This window comes from Podarcis erhardii (genome assembly GCF_964252035.2).
Source record: "Podarcis erhardii genome assembly, chromosome: 3".
Taxonomy (NCBI): domain Eukaryota; kingdom Metazoa; phylum Chordata; class Lepidosauria; order Squamata; family Lacertidae; genus Podarcis; species Podarcis erhardii.
Window position 1 is genome coordinate 98,661,369 of NC_138507.1, and position 22,370 is coordinate 98,683,738.

The window sequence follows — 22,370 nt, forward strand, 5'->3', positions numbered from 1 at the left end:
TTTGATCTCTCTTAATTTTGAAAAAGTGCACAGTTAAACTGCGGCTTAGCAGTTGCTATGGTGATACAAGTTCAGGTGTCATGGTAAACCATGGCTAAGTGGAGGGGAAACATCCAAGGGGCTAGAATAACAAAGAGAACCCATGAGGCTGTCGGACATTCCAAATATCAGACCATGGTAGCTGCCCACCATAATGTTTACAGGCCACTGTAAAAAGTTGTGAAAAGTGACTTTTAATTTCCTTTACAAAAATAGTTAGGTGTTTCCAAGAGATATTCCTCATGCATTATTCAATGAATTATGGATGAGTTGTGTCTTTCATGTATGTATGGACAAAAAGCGCTGAGCATCAGCAGCAGCAGTTTTATTCCCACTTAACGAAAGGATCTTACAAATGAAATTACGTGGAAGTAGAATAAAGCTGATCCCCCACAGCTAACCCTGGTGTGCCCAGTGTAAATGGATGAGTTGTGAGACGAAAGATGCATGGAACAATGCTGTGCATCATAAACTGCTTTGTGGCTGCAACTCCATATATTGATTGCAATAGTTATTTACAATTAAGTGTAGTCAGTGGTGAAATTCCAACCCAAGGTGGTAGTTCCTGGACCCCACAGATGATTCTAGCAATCAACCGTAATCAAGACTAGTACAATGTGCCACAAGCACAAAACAATAACTAGAAGTGTTCTGCAGTTTACTACTTTGTTTTAAAGTACAATTACTAGATGGAAGAACTGCACTTTTTAAACTCTCAAGTTATCTAGCCACTGTTACGCCAATTACAAAAAGGGATTAGTTCTGTTTTTTTAATTTGTGAAGGAGCTGCTTTGCTCTAAAAATGTAATAGGTTTTTTACATATTTTGCAGGTCTTCACTGAATACATATTAATAATCTAACATTGCACTGCATTATAGATATTTAACTGTGTATGCTGTGAACACACACACAAACACACCCACCCACCCACACACCAAGGAGCTGGGACCAGTCCTGCTATAATCTGAATACCTGTCCAGAGGGGTAGCTGTGTCGGTCTGCTGCAACACACACAATAGCTTAAGGCACCTTAAAGACTAACAGATTTACTGTAGGAAAAGCTTTAAGTCTGCTGAAGCAAAAACAACAGCTGGGGCACCTTAAAGACTAAAAGATTTATTATAGAACAAGCTTTAAACCTTCAAGGTGTCACAAGGGTGTTTAAGTTTATTTAACCTAGCAAGAGTATCTAATTCAAAGACCAGGGTTGAACACATGGGAAACTAATTTGGTTTTCAGTCATTTCTAGAATTAATGAAATTCTAATCATAGTATATGCACTATGAAATTGCATATACTCAAATGTTACCAAAATGTTTTCTAAAAAATAACATGAAACAAAAGGTTTTAGTCCACAACTGTACATTTCAGATTGGTACTACATTGATGTAATCTCATGAGAAAAGGAGACATACATGGCTATTATATTTGAGAAGGCTAGCCATTAAAAAAAAAGGACCCCTGGATGGTTAAGTCCAGTCAAAGGCAACTATGAGGTGCAGCACTCATCTTGCTTTCAGGCTGAGGGAGCCAGCATTTGTCCACAAGCTATTTAAGGGTACGCTCTACCCTCCAATGTTGGAGGCAGAAATGCTTCTGGAATGACAGTTGCTGGAAACCATGAAAGGGGAAAGTGCTTGTGCTCATTTTCTGTATATTTCCCACAGGAATCTATCTGGTTGGCCACTGGGCTGATCCAGCAGGCCAATCTTAGGTTCTTACGAGATATCCTGAAAAACCTACCAAAATTGATTTCATTTATTTTTACAAGATTTTTGAAATCTGGATTACTGTTTAGGAACAAGACATCTTTCATTGATCATCTTAATTATGTTTCTACTTGGTAAACAAAGCTTTTTCCAGGATTCCTGGTCAGCATCATCCACACTCCTAGTAAGCAACATTGCAGTTTGCCCACTTTTCCACCACTGTATTTTATGGCTGTCATCAACTATTATGCTTGAACATTTGTTTTCCAGGAACACAGTCAAATATGAATTTGTAGATGATAATGCCAAAGTTACTAAAGATAGAGCAACTGATGATGTGGACTCTGATCCATGAAAGTTTATGCCATGGTGAATTTGCTACTGTTCAAGATGCCAAAGCACTTTCTTTTTTTGCTGCAACAGACTAACTGTGCTACCCATCTGGAAACTGAAGACAAAGATTAAACTTGTATATTTATATAAACAATTGGTGCAATCCACAGTCAATAAAATCAACAACATATTTACCATTAACTTCAATAACCACAAGTAAGATTTCAATAATACATTTACAAGCATTCACAGAAAAAGCTGTGAAGTGTCAGATCCTAATTGACATGTTTTCATATAAAATGTTGGACTCTAAATAGTCATCCCTAAAAGGAAACAAAAGCTGATCATTGCTCGATAATATTAAATTTAAGATAGTTAACCAATATGCGCACTTTTGTGTGCCACTTCTATTCCTTCAACTATGCTGAGGCTAAGGTTGTGGTGTACATACTTCTTTTTACTCTGCCTTCAGTGCTCTCCGGCTGCGGGTTTGTGACGTTGTGTACACAGAACCTTAGCCACATTCCTCATCTGTCCTGTAATTTCTTGGGAAATTATGCATTTTGTTGCATTTGCCCCCAAAGCAGCTTTGATCCAATATGAAAATGCAAGACACAAGAAGACATCCAGGCTCCCTCTCCAGCCATTGGTGTGGAGAGAAAGCAGGTGACTTGGAAACACATCCAACTATACTGATGAACACTTGTGGAAATGCAATCTAAAATGCAGTTGGGAGGGGGTTTAAGCTGTTAATGTGTGCACAGCCTAAGTAACTTTATAGGTGTGACCAACATGCTACAAAGTCCACAGAAAATCTCATATTAAGTAGAAAAAGGGACAAACATTTTTGCAAATCGTTAGAAGCCAATATTGGGGAGCTCAGTGGGCAGCCATACATTTATATTATACATATGCAACCACCCTAGCACTCTAATTCTTGCTATTATTTCTTCCCTACCCTATGCTGTTTTCTTGATTCTTCACCCTCTGCTCTTTTTCTAATCTTCCTTCTGAACCTTCTCCATCATCTTAGTTTCCCCCCTTCCCATTCTCCTTTTCTTCTTCTGCTTCCAACATTATTGCAGTTCCTTTTTCTACTCCTTTGTCACTTTCAACCCAACTAATTCTCTTCACTTCTTTCCCTCCCTTCCTCACCCATTCTTTCTTGCAGTTTTGCTCCTCCTCATGATGAATAAGGAACAAGTGCACATTCAAAAATCAAGCAAACATTTTTATGCCAGCATTTGTTCCTTTGCACTGTCTGTTTTGCACTAACAAGTGCAGAGTCAATGTGATGTCAAGAGAAGGAGCTGCAAACTAAATTGCTGTTGTTGGAGGGAGAGAAATGACTGTTCTTCTGAGACACAATTCTATGTATAGGAAGAGACTGAGTATGAAATTGCTGGGAGAAAATTGAGGTATAAAAGTAGCTGGAGCAAAAGCAATCTATTGACCAAGCTGTGAACTTTTCCTGCTTCAGCTGCAACTGGAAACATAGGAAGAGGTTTAGCAACTTTCTCTTGGCCTCTTACGGCTTAGGGAAACATGAACAGCCCTAGTCTGGCTCACATACACCTTTACCTCTCCCACTCCTGTGTGGCCAGAAGCAGTAAAAGTTTCTGCTTCTGTGCTTGCTGAATAGAAGTTTTTTGTACAGACTGCATAAACAAACTGCAATAATGTAAAATATGGTTAGCTTCAAACAAGAGAACTCAATCTGTAGTGTTTGAAGCTGTCTTATCTGAAAGTAACCACAATTAAAATTAACCACAGTTCTAGGTCTAGCTAACACAGGAAGCTGTGGTAAAGCAAAAGCTCCCAAACTACTCCTCCTGGGTGTGGTGCCCGTATCTCACTTAACCATAGTTTAGTGTGACATCCAAATGCAGCCATTGTTCTCTCCAGCTATAACCTTTGAGCTTTAATCCGTCATTCTGCAGTAAAAGAGGGACAAACAATGAACCCATTCCTACATCCTTGTCACCTAGGAGTCTATGGTTGTCATGCAACTAAATGTAACCAATTTTAATCCATTACAATTTAACAGCAAGTTAACAAGTAGTGTCAGCAAAAATTTTGTTCTGCTATAGAAAAAATAATACAGAACACAGACTATATTTAGCAAAAAATATTGGGTGTCATTTTTAAATGTGTCCAAGAAGAGTATACTTCAGGTGTTTTACTTACCATTTTCACTATATCAGAATATGCTGATTCAACTAACACACCACGATGTGTTGAAACATATTCCACCAATTCATTCAGTGTTGCTCTTTTAATTTCTTTGCTTCTCAAGTCAGAGACAGAGTCCATGAAATCAAACAATACACAACACTGCTGTAGCTTCTGACAGAAGAGGTCTTGCTGTTCATTTGAGGTGGCATCTATAAAGGAAAAAGGCTGCAGAATTAGAATTTAAATTCCTGTAAAATTATAGAAATCACTATAACTTCCATCTCAACAGCAACAAACTAACACCAAGCAGGAAATATCAAATCCAATGTTCTATTAGCAGACATATAATTGTTACCTTATGTATGGAGTCCCTTCTTTCTCCTATCGGTAATGCAGAATATATGTGCTCAGCTGCACTAGCTGAGCTGTAACATATTAATATGTTTAATTTTTTCTAATTCTGATATGGTCCTCTTTCTATGATCCTGAGGAAAATTGTATTCCCAGGCTCTAGGAAAGGCTCTTAGGTTTGCTACAAAGTCAGCCAGTGCAAATTTGTTGTGCATTTAGTGAGCAAGGGTTCTTTCTTGAGGAATGCAGAACCAGCATTCTACTGGCTAGAGAAGTGGTTCTCAAACTATTTTCTCTGGGCCCCACTTGCAGAATAACAATTTTCTCATGCCACACTGATTTTTTATTGATAAGAAATACATTGGAAAACAAAATGAAAGAACTCCTAGCAATGCTTGATTTATAACACAGAACACAACTATGATCATGGGACATTCAGAAAGTATTAAATAATGCAGCTACATATTCTGCAAACATAAATATTAGTGTGATACTATACTATACTATACTATACTATACTATACTATACTATACTATACTATACTATGTTGTGCTGAAATGTTTAAATATTTCTTTGATTGTCCTTGAATCTTCTGGCCACATTTGTTATCCTCTCCTGTCACATCAGTGTGGTTCACCACACCCTTTGAGAACCACTGGGCTAGAGTATTGAAATTAGGCTGGAGAAAACCAGTCAAAATTCCCGCCTACCCATAAAATTAACTGGGCAATTAGGGACAGTCGCACCCTCTCAGTTTAACCTACAAACAAGATTAAACTGAATCTGAGTATCAGATGCAAAGTATCAAAAATGTCATATTGCATGACATGCTGCTATGCGTTCTCAACTAATTTTACTAGTAACATGCCGTTAAAACTTCAAACTGTCCTAAGCAGAGAAAGTACCCTTTCAATTTATCAATTTACATTTTTACAGTTCTTACACAAACAAAAAATCAACACAGGATCAAATACAGTATAATACTGTTGCTAAAAAATATCACAGAGGCAATCATTTTGCAGTTATCTTCCAAAACACTCATAACATGTTTACATATCTGTATCACCACACTTTAAGGAAATTATGAGAGGGGAATTTGTACAAATGTGTCATGAGCTCATCACAAGTTGTAGCACAGTGAGCAACAACTGCCAACAGTCTTTATTGTTAAAATTTTGACCACCATAAAGAACCAGCATTCAAAACTCCCACTGTTCTCAGTGCATTTTGCGATGGGAAACTTCATTAGTGTGAGCAGTTTCTGAGCTCTGGGAGCAGTACTGTGCCTAAGATTTCAGAATAAAACTGCAGAGTGGAAGGAAAGGAGGACCTTTTTCTGCCTCCCTACTTCCAGCTACTCTCTGAAGACTGGAGAAGAGACCCTCTTAAGAATATTAGAAAGGTGGGTGAGGAAAGAGCTAGACCATGTGAAAAATGAACATAATATTTTAGCTGCAGTTCATTCATTTTCAGCTTTGTACTCTGGTTATAAAATAAGTGCACCTAGACATTCCGTTGTTGTGCTAATCACTTAGGTTTAAGGTGTCATTTAGCTCCCAGCTTTCATATCTCAGGTGTTTTAACCAGTGTTAGAAACTATCAGCATGCTGAGGAGAACCAAGTCAAGTAAAGCACTCCATGGGGTAAAAAATTCCTATGAGGAGGGCCCCAATTCCCATCTCTGGCTATAGTCTACTCCTCCCTCCCAAGCAACATAATATAAATTTTCAGTGAGTTCACCAATACAGTTGTAGCTTGGTTTTCGAACAGATCAGTTCTCAAATGTTTTGACTCCTAAACACCGCAAACCCGTAAGTGACTGTTCCGGTTTGCAAACTATTTTTGGAAGCCAAATGTCTGACAGGGCTTCCGCAGCTTCCAATTGGCTGCAGGAGCTTTCTAAGTCAAACAGACTTCCAGAACGGATTCAGTTTTACTTCCAAGGTATGACTGTACTAACAAGCAGCTTTTCAAGGAGCACAACGTACAAAGACCTCTATATTCTAAATAAATGGGTATACAGTTCATTTCAAGCCTTTTTTACACTTCACCTTCTAGTTTGTGCCGTAAAGTAAACAGTCACAATGGCATAGAAAGGGTGGGTGCCAATCAGTGCATTTGTGTGGTCCCTCCTTGGCTTCTATTCATCAAGCTTCCATTCTTTTTATAATACGTACTAGAAAAGTAGTAGAACCTGAGTAGGCATATATGAAAACTTATGACATGTAATAAAAGTCAGCAGTGGCTGCCTGGAGCCCTGTCTAAATTCATATTTCCAATGTTTTTCTACCAGTACAGATCTGCAAGGTTAGATGTTTCCCTCAAGGAAGAGGATGCAGAGGACAAAGCAATATCAAATCCCGAGTTTCATGTAGTCATTTTGCTTTATTTAATGAACTGATTTATAGTCCACCCTTTATCTGAGGGTCCTAGGGTGGAACCAGAAACACTAAAATGAAAAGAAATAAACATTACAATAAAATTAAAAACCAAAAAACCAAATGCAATGCAAATATTCAAGTATAAATTTAACATTTCTCAAACTGAGCATTGAGACAGCAAGATGATTCCCATGACATAGTAAGTCAAACATTAGCTTAGTGAAACCGTGCAAAATGTCAGGTCCCAGAGAGGAGCTGGCGGCTACTTCTCTTCAGTCCTCTGAACTAAGCTAAGGTTTGGCTCAAGCCCAGTCGTCTAATGAGGCAAGGTGAGGTGGTCACCTCAGGAGGCAAGTCTGGGCCTAAGGAGTAAAAAAGGGCCAGAAAGAAAAAAGCGGGTGCCAACTCGTCTCCAGAAACCCACACATTCATTAAGTCTCATTAAATCATGGTTTGCTTTAACGCTTTGTGTGATCTAGGTCAATAAGAGAAATGTCTCAGCCATTAAAATAGTAACCAAACCAAATCTGATTGCCTACTGTGCTTATTTCTTCTTCTAGCTTACATAGCAGCAATCTGTTTAACTTTCAGTGTTGTTTTTTTAATAAGGGTTCTAAAGGAGATGCAGTAATTTTTCTTTAAAACTTAAAGTCCATCATGTGCCATATCATATTAAACCCCATGAAGGTCTGAAGACGATGGTATTTTTAGTTTTGAAATATCCCAATTCAGGGCTGAGCTTTTAAGGTTATTGTGTAGTCTGGCAAGGCCAACATTGACACTTTTTAAAATTTCAAACCCTCAAAAATGGGATGAGATTAAAAAATGTAAAACTGAGATCTATCCTTCTCTTACACTACTTTTAGGACACTGAAAATGGAAGCAATATAAAATGGTAAGGTAAAATCCCTAGATCAATTGACATGGCATGTCCCTCATACAGCAACCGGGGCACCATTTTGTTCTCAACACATCCAAAATGATCAAAAGCTTAACTTCAACAATATATGCAAGTACATGCCCCACCAACATTATGCTGCAAGTAAAAATTCAACAACTACTTTTACACACTCCTATGACAGCACTGCCACATTCTCTCAAAACGGGGGGAAGGTTTCAAAGATGGAAAGCACATTTCCAAATATGGCTCCTAAGTTGTTAACAGTGGTCAGCAAGGAGTCAAAAATGTTTACCAACAAACAAACAAATAAAAACAATGGGTGGCTTCCAACATATGTAAAAACATAATAATACATTAAACATAAAAATAAGGTAAAGGTAAAGGGGCCTCTGACCATTAGGTCCAGTCGTAGCCGACTCTGGGGTTGCGGTGCTGATCTCGCTTTATTGGCCAAGGGAGCTGGCGTACAGCTTCTGGGTCATGTGGCCAGCATGACTAAGCCGCTTCTGGTGAACCAGAGCAACGCATGGAAACATCATTTACCTTCCCACCAGTGCGGTACCTATTTGTCTACTTGCACTTTGACGTGCTTTCGAACTGCTAGGTTGGCAGGAGCAGGGACTGAGCAACAGGAGCTAATCCTGTCATGGGGATCCGAACCACTGACCTTCTGATCGGCAAGTCCTAGGTTGTGTGGTTTAACCCACAGCGCCACCCACGTCCCAACATAAAAATACTTCCCTATATAGTGCTGTCTTCAGATGTCTTCTAAGGGTGATATACGGTAGTTACTCATCTCCCTGACATCTGATGGAAGGGCATTTCACAGGGTGGGTGCCACTACCAAAAAGGCACATAAAAACAACCCCTATTTATCAGCGTCCAGAACTCAAACCACAACGCCTTTTTCTTCAGCCCCTCCAGTAAACCTTCATTCTACAGTGGTAACTCTGGTTACGTACTTAATTCATTCCGGAGGTCCGTTCTTAACCTGAAACTGTTCTTTTTTAAAAAATAATAATAATATATAACAAAAAAGAAAAAGAAAAAAGAAAACATTTACTTTTAAACCTTATTTTCATCAGCATCTTTCCAGGACTTCCCCACCTCACCCCCTCTTGTATTCCAATTCCTTCAAATAAATTCAGCAAGTTCTTACCCCAAATTTTAGACTTATTATCATTGACCCAATGTTAAAAATATTTTTCCATCCCCTAAAATCGACCCCTGTTCCCTTCCACGAGTTCCCCTCTTTAATATGCAGAACAGAATAGAATAAAAAAATAAAGTATAATTTTACACCCTTTGGATTCCAAATTTCCCTCCCCCCTTTCCCGGTTGCGTTCCCCAATGTCCATCAATGTCTGCTGTCGTCCTGGAGATCCCACATCTAGGCCGAAATCCTTCACAACTCCACTTTGCCGTCTTTTTAATAGTCTTTGCTGTCTTTTTGGTCATCTTTAGTTTCGAACATCCAATCTTGGAAGGACTCTATCTCAAGAAGGTCCATTTTTTCCATCCAGATATCTATATTTAAGAGTAAAACTCCAATTTTATTTCTTTAGACCTTTCAAATCTGGATGTCCCAAATGTTCCCACTTCCAGCTTTGTCCAATTCTTGTTGTTGTTCTTGTTGTTCTCTCTCCTCACTTTCCTCTGGTTTCTTTTCCTGCTCCACTGCAAAAATGTTCTAATTCCAAAAGCTTCTAGTTCCTCTACAGAGGCTTTGTTATTCAGGAACAAAACCTTACGTCAAGTCCCTTCCATTCTTCAATAGATAAATCCATTGTCTCCTTTAGTGTAGAGACCTCTGTAGACAAAATAGTATTCCATTTCTGCAGTTTTCCCAGGAGATAAAAAGTCCTATTCGAAGTCCATGCGTACAGCAATACTTGTAGTGTCCCACAGCCCCTCTAGAGGGATTATGGTAACTCAGTTTCCTTCCAGATCACACCCAACAGTCAAAGTAACTTGTTATCCCTTGTTTTCAACAATTTATATCAAATTGTAACAAATGTAACCGGCAAAGTCCTCGTAACAAAGTTCTCTTTTTATTCTTCAACTTTGACAGCTCCTTTGACAGCTGTCAAAGCTTCTATTTCTCCTCACCAGGCACTCTCACGGATCGCTCCCGGTTCCTGGGGGGGTTGCGTTTTAGCTCACACGTTCCACTTTTCTCCTCCAGCACAGTCTTATAATTTTCCATCGTGAAATTAATAACTTTATCAATATAAAATAGCTCTCGATCTTAGTTGTCAAATCCTTGCTTTAAATCCTCTACAACAGGGGGGAGACGGACTTCCTTTTTGCACCTCCCCCGCTCGTTCCAAATTTAATTTTTTTTTTTCCTTTTAAATCCGATTTCCCAATTACTCACGGGTTGTTCTTTTTAGTCCAAATTTTCAATGGAAGAAGTCAGCGCTCTCCGTCAAATGGCATGTGGCTTCGCTCGGCAGGGGAAGCGGAGGACTCATAGCACCACACCACCCCCCGTCCCCCGCTCCATAGCCTTTAAAAAGGCTCCTTCGCGGGTCGGGGGGCGCAAACGGTGCCCGCCGAGTCACCATGTCCATGGGTTTCAGCGCCCATGGTTTTTGAGGGTCCCCGCATCGCCGGCGCGGTAGGACCCAGCCCCTGCCGAGCAGGCTCCCTCCAGAGCTCGGAGGGAGTCCGCCATTCGGCGATGGCGCCAACCCGGAAGTCCTTAACCTGAAACTGTTCTTAACCTGAAGACCACTTTAGCTAATGGGGCCTCCCACTGCCACCACGCAATTTCTGTTCTCATCCTGAAGCAAAGTTCTTAACCAGAGGTAATATTTCTGAGTTAGCGGAGTCTGTAACCTGAAGCGTACTGTAACCCAAGGTACCACTGTATTTTATTCTCAAGTCAATTTCTCTAGAATCCAGGCAAGTTCATATATTTCTCCCAACCTATCCTAAAACCCTCTCCAGCAACACATAAAAAGTAGAGAATTTGTGAAGCAGTTAATTTTCCTTGACATACTGCAGATATTGCCTGCAGGAGTACAATGTGAGGAACTCATTTTCTTCCACTAGCACAACACAAGAAAAACATATAAAACACTCAGAGGACAGCTATTATCATACTTCCATATCCTATGTAAAGTATCCTCCAAGGATAGCCAGAAAAAATGGAGAAGCACTGAGGTACAAGCAGAGAGGAGCTATTTGCAAATTCACAGGCTTCATCCAACTTCAACTTCATGCAAGAATAGGAAGCTATTACATCTTTCTACCAAAGCACTATGATAAACATTGTAATAGCATACATAAGAGGATATATGCTTTTACTGATGAAAATTGTGAAGGGAACTACCACTAGTATGGTGCCCTGTTACTTTAAAATAAAAGCAGGAAATGCTTACAAACACAGGTGAAAACACTTAACTAAGTTATATATGCCTGGTAGTGTTGCACTAGGAGTGTATACTTAGCTTTTCTATTTTAGAATTCATACTAATAAATGTGAGTTCTTAGGACAGACTTAAATGTAGGAATCTCTGAATAAATCTAGTCTGCACGGTTTTTTTTTTAATCACTGGCTAAAAACAAAGCCTTTTTTTCTTTTCTGTGCTCAAATATGCATTTCTCCCTGCTATGATATTAATGTGTGTCTCTTATAACTGAACATCATCTGCAGATTCAATATGTATCTTCTGAGCATTCAATTTCTTGAGATTGTAACTGCACAGAACATGTTTCTTAAGCCACTGAAATGGAGTTAATTTGCCTCTAAACAACTTTTAATTAAATAACACATTAAGTTATCCCTACCAATCTTGTGCTGCCCTGAGTTTACCTAAATGTCTATTTAAAAATCTGCTTTGATTGATCTGTGTCTTGTCTGCTCCTGCCATCCCTGCAATAGTCTGGTTGTTTAGGTATGCAGTTAGACAGATCTAAAGACATCCAAATCTTCCATAAGAACATTTTAAAATGTAAATTCAGACAAAAAAGCTAAGTGTACACTCCTAGAGCAGGGCTACCAGGAATACACAACTTGGCTCATTAAACACATTCAGCTGCACTGGCTATCATTTCCAACATTTCTGTTAAAGGAACAATATACATCTCTGTGTACTGCACTTACGGTAGCTCTCACCTGTGACTCCTCAAAGCTGCCAAAAGTGACAGCGGTCATACCCCTCACCTGTAGCTCCTTGAAGCTGTCAACAGTGGCAGTGGCCACACCCTGTGGAAACTGCTTTGACTGGCTGGCCAAACCAGGTGAGGTAGCTGATGGGTCTCAAAACCTCAGTGACTTAGGGACTTCCCCTGCGTGCAAAGACAGGATCCAGCAGATTGAGCAAACGAAACCAAGAATGGGTCCAACGGTCAAGAAAGCAGTTTCTGCACTTGCTGTAGAGGGAAGTGAGGGGCAGATGGGGCTTGTCAACCTGGGAAGGTAGCCCATCTAGGAGAAGGGAAATGCTGATCCTAAACCCCTGCTGCCTCGCAGGATATCATTGGGAGAACAAAAGGCTAAGGGGTAAACCGTACACAAATCCAGAGTAAACTCCTGAAGACACCTGGATGGCACCTTGTACGCCTCTTTCTGGCAACTCCTGCAACCAAGCTGGTGCCAAACATACTGCTCTGCTTTCCTCTGGACCACATCAGAGAGGCCAAACCCCTGATTGAAATGCTCTAGAAAATCAGAACACCTGGATCTGGTATGCTTATGTCATTAATTCATTTAGGGTGCAACCTTATGGCCCCTGTGAAAATATTCTAGGGGGTCATAGGATTGTAGCTCTCCATCTCTGCCTACAGAGTAGGAAGCCTAATCATGGATGCCTCTTTTTTGTAGCCATGGAAACCAGTGGGAAGGAAGGGGGAAAGCTACTGATGGAAAGCAGAGCATGTGGAACTAAAATGCCACACCCCTTTTATCCTGCTGATTCAAGGCCAGGAAGGCTTTGATTTGGTTCTTTGTCTGCCTTTGATTTCCCCCCCTCTACTAACCAGGTAAGGGTTGGTGTATTGCGCTCATTAGTATCAGACACCCCTTAGGTAATTGAAGGTTTATAAAAATTATACTAACTCTTGGAAATGTGGTAGGAATTCCTTTTTACACAGTTGGCGGCATTTGGGGCAAGAAATCTTTTATAATGAAGGAGGTTATACCACAAGTCATACTTTTAGATAAAGCCCCTTTATTTATTTATTTATTTATTTATTTATTTATTTATTTATTTATTTATTTATTTTCTTATTTGGACTGTGCAGTATTAAGGACTGCAGGCTAACCTTAGCATGTAATTATTTTTTTTAATAAATAAATTTATTGATTTTCATCCAGTTATACATTTTAAACCGAATACAACATATTATACCTGTTTTGAACTTCCTTCAGCGCCTCTGACAATCATCCATATTTATACCTATGATACACATTCCCATTTTTCATATTGCCATTATTCCTCCTTACTCCCATTTTTTTTTTAATAAACAATACTTATTTGTATTTTTACAGTGCCTCTTGAAATCCCACTAACGTTGTATTTATACCACAAATGTTTTTCAGATAGTCCACCAATTTTCCCCAGTCCTTGATGAACTTTTGGTCTTTAGTGAATCTGATTTTCCCAGTTAATTTGTCCAGTTCTGCATAGTCTATCAATTTTAATCTCCATTCTTCTATCGTCGGTATCTCCTCTTGTTTCCACTTGTGGGCCAACAGGATTCTGGCTGCCGTTACAGCATATTGGAAAAGCTTATAGTCCTTTCTTCTTATGTCCTTTCCTACAATACCTAAAAGAAAAGCTTCTGATTTTTTCACAAAAGTATATCTTAATATTCTTTTCTAAGGAATAACCTTAGCATGTAATTGACCTGTGATGCTAACTGGAATTCAATTATAGCAGAAACACTGGACAAGCATTTGAATGGTCTGCAAGTGGGAAGGACAATGAAATTGGAATAACCTTCTCAGTATATACATTTTCCAACTCAGATGAATTACACAAGGATGAATTTCCTCCAGAAATAATTATTCTGCATGGAATATAAAATGCCATGTTCTCAGTCTAATTACCCAGCACAACAGTAGTGCAGAAACGATAGAGGAAAGTTGAACATTCTCAATGATGTGGGCATTTTGCCAAGTTATGCCATTTCACACCATTATGGATTCATTGCTAGGAAACTGGAAACTGGATACCTAATGCGTCTATGAATAGTTGGGCAAGTTTAAAAGTCCTTACTTGATATATATACAGTGGAACCTCGGGTTGCGAACGCGACCCATTCCGGTACTGTCAGCATCGCCCTTGAGCCAGTGTACCAACTGGACTCATGCACCTCAACCCCGACTGGGCTAGGCTCCTCCTCTCTGTAGAGTCAGCAGAGACCTCAGGAGATTCTTGGATATGGGAGGGGTGAAATCTCCTCAGGTACTTCTGGGTTCGGAGCTGTGCGCAACCCAAAAACACATAACCTGAAGCGTCTGTAACCCAAGGTACCACTGTATAACTAAACAATTATCCTATTCAACACACACTGCAATGAGAAGTGCTTGCTTTACAATTTCATACCCACTTTGACATCCTGACAATTTGTCCATTGATGTTGTCAGTAACAATCTCAAGGTAAATTCCTGAATATAGGGTACATTAGGTAAACCAAATCTATGGCCTGTTATCCACATATGTCAACTTAGCAATTCAACTTATTGTGAATATGCTACTGATATAATTGGTTTCCCTCAGAGCTTCCAGACATGTGCAAGGCCTAAGAGAACATGACAGATGTTAACTTGAAAGCTAGCATAATCTGCAGGGCACTGGAGGATGGGGATTGGGGAAGGTGGTAAAGATGTGAGAACTGCAGTCTGGCATGAATGCCATGTGCTTTCTCATGTGCAATTAAGCTGCTGAGCAATGAAGCTGGAAAAAGCAGAGCTAGCAGCTGGACAGGGAGAAGAAAGAATAGGTAGCAGTAGCAATCATGCATTTTGTTGCTATTCTTGCAGGAGTGTTTGTACCTCAACATAACTTGTCCCAGTCTCATAGCCTATGTTATGAGGGTTTTAAGGCTTAAGAGCTTTAGTCACCTCTTTACTATTTGAAAGAAAGATACTAAATAATGTTCTCCATTTTTAGACACTGTTGTACAGTGGAACCTTGGTTTTACAACAGCTTAGTTTACGAAGAACTTGGAAACAAAAGGTTGCAAACCCAGAAGTAGGTGTTCCGGTTTGTGAACTTTGCCTTGGAAGCGGAACCTGTTCTGCTTCCTGTTGAGTGTGTTCTGTTTGTGAATTGAGTCCCCCGCTGCTAATCAGAGGCTTCCTGTTGAGTCTGTCGGCTGTTGAGTCCCAAGCACCTATGCAACACAGAGGTGACATTTGGAGCTTTTGTTTTTGCTATTTTTTTGCGTTTTTGTTTCTGTGGCTTTTTCGGGGGTTTTTTTTACTGTGACTGTGGCTTGTGACTTCATTTTTGTGACTTGTTTTTGTGTGGAACCCAGTTCAGCTACTGATTGATTGATTGACTGTATGACTACAGAAATGGATAAAAGCCCCCCATCCAAACAATGACTATTATCAGTGCACGCAGGAAAAAAAATGTTTTTAATTTTTATAATCTACAATACTGTCTTATTGATTTTATAGTACAGTACATTGATTATGGGGACGTGGGTGGCACTGGGAGTTAAACCACAGAGCCTAGGACTTGCCAATCAGAAGGTTGGCGGTTCGAATCCCCGCGATGGGGCGAGCTCCCGTTGCTCGGTCCCTGCTCCTGCCAACCTAGCAGTTCGAAAGCACATCAAAGTGCAAGTAGATAAATAGGTACTGCTCCGGCGGGAAGGTAAACAGCGTTTCTGTGCGCTGCTCTGGTTCACCAGAAGCGGCTTAGTCATGCTGGCCACATGACCCGGAAGCTGTCTGCGGACAAACGTCGGCTCCCTCAGCCAATAAAGCGAGATGAGCGCCGCAACCCCAGAGTCGGTCACGACTGGACCTAAGGGTCAGGGGTCCCTTTACTTTTACCTTTACATTGATTATTGCTTTAATTTTATGGATCAATGGTCTCATTAGATAGTAAAATTCATTTTAAATTGCTGTTTTAGGGGGGTTTTTTTAAGTCTGGAGCAGATTAATCCATTTTGCATTACTTTCTATGGGAAAGAATGCCTTGGCTCTGGAACACTTTGGTTTTGGAACAGACTTCCGGAACGGATTAAGTTTGGGAACCGAGGTACCACTGTAATGGCACACTGAAATAATTCTTCTTCTTGCCTGTTGCTCTCATCCATGTCTACTGAAATAAAATTCAAATATTCTAAAGACCTGAAAAAGTCTAAATCAAGCATTAAACTTCTACGTAAGTTAACTGCTTTAAAAACTGAAATAGGTTTGTTATACATAAACTTTCTGTAGCTTTAGCTGTTGTTGTGGAAACACGGGAGCAACCATAGCAAAAATGGCAGCATAATGTGAGGCACATTGACAAACATGATTCACTGATCTTTAGTATCCATCCCTTTACTTCTTTTTTATTTACGAATTGTGAGTTGGGACCATCTAACCTGTGGGTTTTGGCACAAGGCATCAGCAGCACCTTCACAGGCATTGTGCAGTGTTCCTGTCTATTTTGCAAAGTAGCTTTTTACAATTTAGAAACGAGGGCTGCTGAGTTTTTTATATAAGCCCTTCTCACTTCTACCATACCATCTATGCATATTCATAAGAACTGCTTTCCTGATCAGATTGTTTTGCATCCTGCATCCTAGCAAATATTTTAAGACCAACAATGTGCAAGAAACGCTATCACTCACAACTGATGGTACATAGTTTGCCTCTATCCAAGGTCTAAGGACACCCTGGCTGCAGTGTGACATTTTGTAACTATCTTGGCTGCAAGATTTATCACCAACAGGCTTGTCTACTCTCCTCAAGCATCTTTCCACACATTGCAAACACTTCAAAATATAGTCATAAATTTATTTCAGCCTACATTACTGGTTCCCAGTACCTGCAAACAGTCTTGATTTCTGCAAGGCAGGCCTTGCTTGGGAGACCCTTTGGTGACCACAGTCCATAGGGCAACTACATAAAGCAGAGCACCCTGTTAATGAAACACCATCCCTGTAGACATTTGGTTTTCCCCCTCTCACTCTGTTTTCCAGTTAGCAATTGGGAACTTTTTTGTTTCTGCATGCCTTCAGTTCATAGTGGAATTGCCTACACATGTGCAACTTTTTAATGGGCATTATACTGTATTTTTATTGTATATTATATTTCACTGTTTTACTGCTTAATGTTTAATTCTTGAAAGCTGCACTGTGCTCTTTCCAAGAGGAACAGGAACTGTGGGGAATAAAAGTATCAATAATATATCAGGCACTGCATGAAATCCAAAATCATGTGAGCAGACTTCCACTTGTACATTAAGGATTCCCCGTCCTCTCTTCCCCCTGCAGACCCACACCATCCTCAAAATCTGCTCAGAGTTCTTCAACCCTCCAGAACAGATTTGAGGAGCACACAGGACAGCAGAGAGGCACAAAAAGTCTTACTGTCCTACTACAAGTCAGTTCAAAGGATGCAACACATTATTTCTAAACTCACCATATTCCTAGAAAGATTATCATAAGTTGGGCTACAATTCATACTTTATGTATTTGTTTAATATGACATTTTTACTGAAAGAATAATGTGGCACTAATTACACAGCCATACCAGCCAGTTTCACAAGGCTAAAAAAGGTTCTTATGTAAGTTTTAAATGCATAGTTAGGGTCTTTCAAGAAGAGAAGAATAACCCACTTCTGGAACAACCATGCTATATTTATATAAGCATACTGATAATTCAAATATGACAATTACTTTGTAGGCTGGATCTAGGAACATCACAGAAGCAGTTCAGTTAAATGCGTTCTAAACTTCACACAGGGACATCCCATTGGTGAAAGATAGGACTCTACAGCACCATCAGTGTTATAACACATATAAAGCACTTTACAGTGGTGCCCCGCAAGACGAATGCCTTGCAAGACGGAAAACTTGCTAGACGAAAGAGTTTTCCGTTTTGGAGGTGCTTCACAAAACGAATTTCCTATGGGCTTGCTTCGCAAGACGAAAATGTCTTGCGAGTTCTTGCGGGTTTTTTCCCCTCCCCCCCCCTTTTTCTAAGCCACTAAGCTGCTTATCCGCTTATCCGCTAAACCGATAAGCCGCTAAAAGCCGCTAAACCGCTAATAGCGCTAATCCGCTAAGCCGTCAATGGGCTTGCTTCGCAAGACGAAAAAACCGCTGGATGAAGAGACTTGCAGAACGGATTCTTTTCGTCTCTTCTTTTAACATCCCTCCCCTTGTATCTCCCTCCGCCTTTATCCCCATTGTGAATTGGCAGGCAAAGATCTGGGTTTTTTACTTTTGTACAACACCCAGCACATAAATAAAATATAAATATATAAACAAGGTGATAGCTAGGATAATTATAGTAACAAATATTAGAAATTATTAGAAATAATAAACTGACATTCTGCTGAACTCTCTTACGTCCTCTTGTACTCTGTTGTACAAGGGAAGAGAAGAGGTCACATTATTGTAATACCACACATGCAGCATTTCCCCCTGCTGAATATATGAATTGCAACCAATATCATTAGGTATTTTGTTTAGATTCCTTCTATACTGCACAAGACTGAACTTCCAAAGATGAATACATGTAAGCCCAGAGGATAAGATCTCCACTTATAATTAACATCTGGAGAGGGATGGAACAGGAACACTCATAGCATGTATAGAAAATGTCAGAACCAATTATTGCTTTAGCCAGCAGGAAGCCTCTATAACATGGAATACTGTGTGAACTAGGCCTCAAAGATCTGTTGATAAATGGACAACAGATTTGCAAACAAAAACCTTTAAAAATCAGTAGGTTGGACTGGTTCCCCCCCCCATAGGTTTTTATCTATGAAAGGCAGGTTTAAAATATTATAAATGAATAGACTTCAGACCAGATAAAGTCAATTAACCTTCAGCAATATTTAATATTTCCCTCATATTCAAATAAATAAGTTTATTCAATTTAATACCTGCACAACTAGAATCTGACTCAACTTGAATGCAATAAACATGGAAAAAGAAATTCAATACTATGCTGGCACAAAGATGCTGAAGATTAAAATAGAAAGGTTCTGCATGTGAAGACTGTCAATGGACACTATATTTAGCAATTACTGTTCATGAAAGTGTATTTTTTTAAAATTAGACATTCTAAGGAGGTCACATCTTGAAGAACTTAAGCTATGAATAGTATCTTTGTTTAGAAGACATGGAAACTTTGCAATGCTATGTGAAAGCTGCGTTAATAAAACTGAAAATACCTTAAAAGCCTACATATTAAAAACACAATAGTTGTTGATCCACATTTCTAAAATTTAAGAATGTATATGTTCCTTCGTTTTCTTAAGAAATCAAGAGGCTAACATTAAAAACAATTAACATAATAACCAATCATTACTGAAACAAAGCAAAAGGACACAAATAAAGGGACACAGTCTATCAAAATAAAAGCAACATATAGATTGATAGCTCCACTGCAGCAACTAAATCAGCAAAATACACACTGTGTTCAATTTCAAATCCTTGTCTAAAATGCCAAGCATTTCCCATGTATCTAAAACACTCAATATTGTGGTTAAAAGGACTTACTATAAAACTGTAAAAGGTATAAAGCAACAATTAAGGTGACCCTGGTCCTTATAAACATTTTGTGGAATAGATCTGCAGAGGCTGAATGGAACATATGACAGAAGGCGTAGGATGTTACATAACCAGACTACCTTTGGTTGAAATCCTAAGCATACTTATAGGGAAGCTCAGCTGAAATCAACAAACTTCCATTTTTTTTATTTCTCATGAAATATATCAAAATCATTTAATATTTAAACACATGCAAAACAATTTCATATTAAAACTATTTTTTGTACTCAAAATTAGGATAAAAGTATGTGCTTAAAAGACTCATTTAAAAAGGAAAGTCTTGAACAGATGCTGAAAAGGCAATGGGGAGAGCACATCCAAAATGCCCAATTCCTACATCATACAAATGGACCTCCTGATAAGAAACTCTCCCTGCAGAACACCACCCTGGTTGGTTGCATATATAAAGGAGTGAGCTTTATATAGGTATTCCAGTACCAAGATGTATAGCCCTCTGTTCACCAGTACAAGCATTTGGCACTTCGCCCAGTAGATAACCAGCAGTGTAATGTGATGGCAAAAGTCTGCCCAGGGAGCAGTCAAGCTGCTGTGTTTTACACTAGTTGCACTTCTGCTCAACTCCAGGAGCAGTCCCCACACACAGCACATTGCAGTAGTTTAACCTGGAGGTTACCACATTGACCAGGCTACCCAGGTCCAGAAATGTCTATAGCCATCTTACCAGCACAAGCTGGCAAAACACACTCCTAGCTACTGAGGGCCTCTAGCAGAGATTATCCAGCAGCACCCCCAGACTACAAACCTGGTCCTTCAGGATAAGTATGGCCCCATTCAAAGCAGGCAATTGAGGGAACCATGAACCCATGGCACTTTTGTATTGCCAGGTTTGGGGCTCCAGTGAGCCTCCTAGCCATCTGCCAAGTCTAAGCCAGGAGCCCAGGTTCAAATGACATGCTAAGCTAAACCTTGATTTAGCTCACCACAGTGCGGAAATGAAAAAAGACCAGAAACTAAGCGCTCCTCTCTGGGAGCCTGCATATTTACGCAGTCCCTACAAGCCACAGTTTGGCTTACCAAGTTATGCAAATGAGGTCACAAGCAGAGATTCAAAGAGTGGGGCTTTTCTTCCCCCCTCCCTCCTTCCATTCTGCCCCAAGGTGGCTTGGAGTAGTCAGCAGAACCCCCAGAACAATACACGGGGGGGGGGGCGGGGTATCGTTCCATCTGGCAAGCTGATATGCTTGTGTTGATGCAATGCTTTCCATAGCACTACACTGGATCCTCTCTGAGTGTCTCATTTTAAGAAATCATTAAACGCCTATCTGGTTAACTAGGTTACACTGAAATTTAGTACAATACTGTACTCATGTTACATTTTAAGTATAATCTAGCCCAGATGGATTTATCAAACTACAGCATTTGATAAGAGTTTTTGAAAAGTTTGCCCACTGTAAAACTATGGTTAAAGTAACTGCTTTGCAATTATATCAGAATTCGCTCCCTTGAGAGTAGAAGAGGTACGGAACATTTCTGTCACACAAATTCTTGAATCCATATTTGGACACTCAGTTTTTAAATTGGAAAAAACCTGAGCCTCAAAAACCTCTCTCAAATCTTGAAATTCTTTGGCATACTTCCAATCCTTTCACTATAAAGGGCATACGTTTCCACCAGGAGTCAACCTCATTTGGAAACAATCTAAAATAAACAGATTTGATTTCAGTGTTTTAAACAAATTGTTCTTTTTCTTTTCCAGAGTTAAAAATGTGAATGTTTCCACGGTGCTAACTACAGATTTACCACTGGGTGCAGTACTTTATGAAATCAATTCCCTAATTGTATTTAATCTAACACAGGCACCATCTTCCTGGAGCCCTGAGTGCCAAGACTCCCACAGTTTTTCCTGTGGGTGCCCAGTCTCTACCCCCTGCCGCCCACTGTCTCTATGGCCGCCTCTGCACAACACGGCCACCATGCATAACTTCCATGGCTGCCTCTGTGCACCACATGCCAGGCACCATGACTGTCACCTTACCTCTGGACCAGCGACTGGACCAGGACCTGCACCTCTACTGCAATGTCCTGGTCCAGTCGACGCCGCAGTGCATGCACCACGCCATCACGTGACATCATCATATCATAACGTCAGCATATTGCGGCATGGTGCACATGTGCTTCTATGTTCAATCAGCAACATGTTTTCTTAATTTGATATTCTATAGGTAGCAAACAAGGACCAGAAATAACAGTAACATTTTAAGTCTAAATTATAAGGGTAAACCTAACAAGTGCTGTAAATGGAATCATAATAGTCCCAATTCAGTAAGCCCTGTAATATAAATGCATGAAGCAGTCCCCCCACTTAATTTTACCACTCCATAGTGCCCACACATCATAGTGCAAATCTGATCACATGACTATAACTAGTATCCCTTGTCCACCACCTAGATGAAGTCCAAGAGCGAGTAGTTTTGCCATTTGCTCAGAACTGCAAAAGCAGGGGAAGTTACAAAGCACCTGCTGAGCACAATACAAAGCTGTTGGATTAGATTTAGCTAAGTGGGTCATATGTTGCACAGTCCTGTTAAAGAACTTGTTGCAATGTAGCACATAAGTTACAGATCAGCAAAATAAGGGATAAGTTCTGTTGTGCTTGTGGCTTTCCCATACATATCTGAACAAGGTCCTTCAGTTTGCTTTACAATCTATTCCTTATAAACGCTTAGTATAGAAAAAGCATATTTAAGACAATCCATCTATTATTCTCCCTCAACCCTTC

The 22,370-nt window shown here is 39.8% G+C and overlaps 1 protein-coding gene across 1 annotated transcript in view; it reads right to left on the reverse strand.

Annotated features, from left to right (window-relative positions):
- PPP2R5A (protein phosphatase 2 regulatory subunit B'alpha) overlaps positions 1-22,370 on the reverse strand; it is a 44,070-nt gene that overhangs the window by 17,821 nt on the left and 3,879 nt on the right. The window contains exon 2 of the mRNA XM_081854832.1: positions 4,270-4,466. Within this exon, the coding sequence (XP_081710958.1) occupies positions 4,270-4,466 (197 nt within the window). The remainder of the gene's footprint in view (positions 1-4,269; positions 4,467-22,370) is intronic.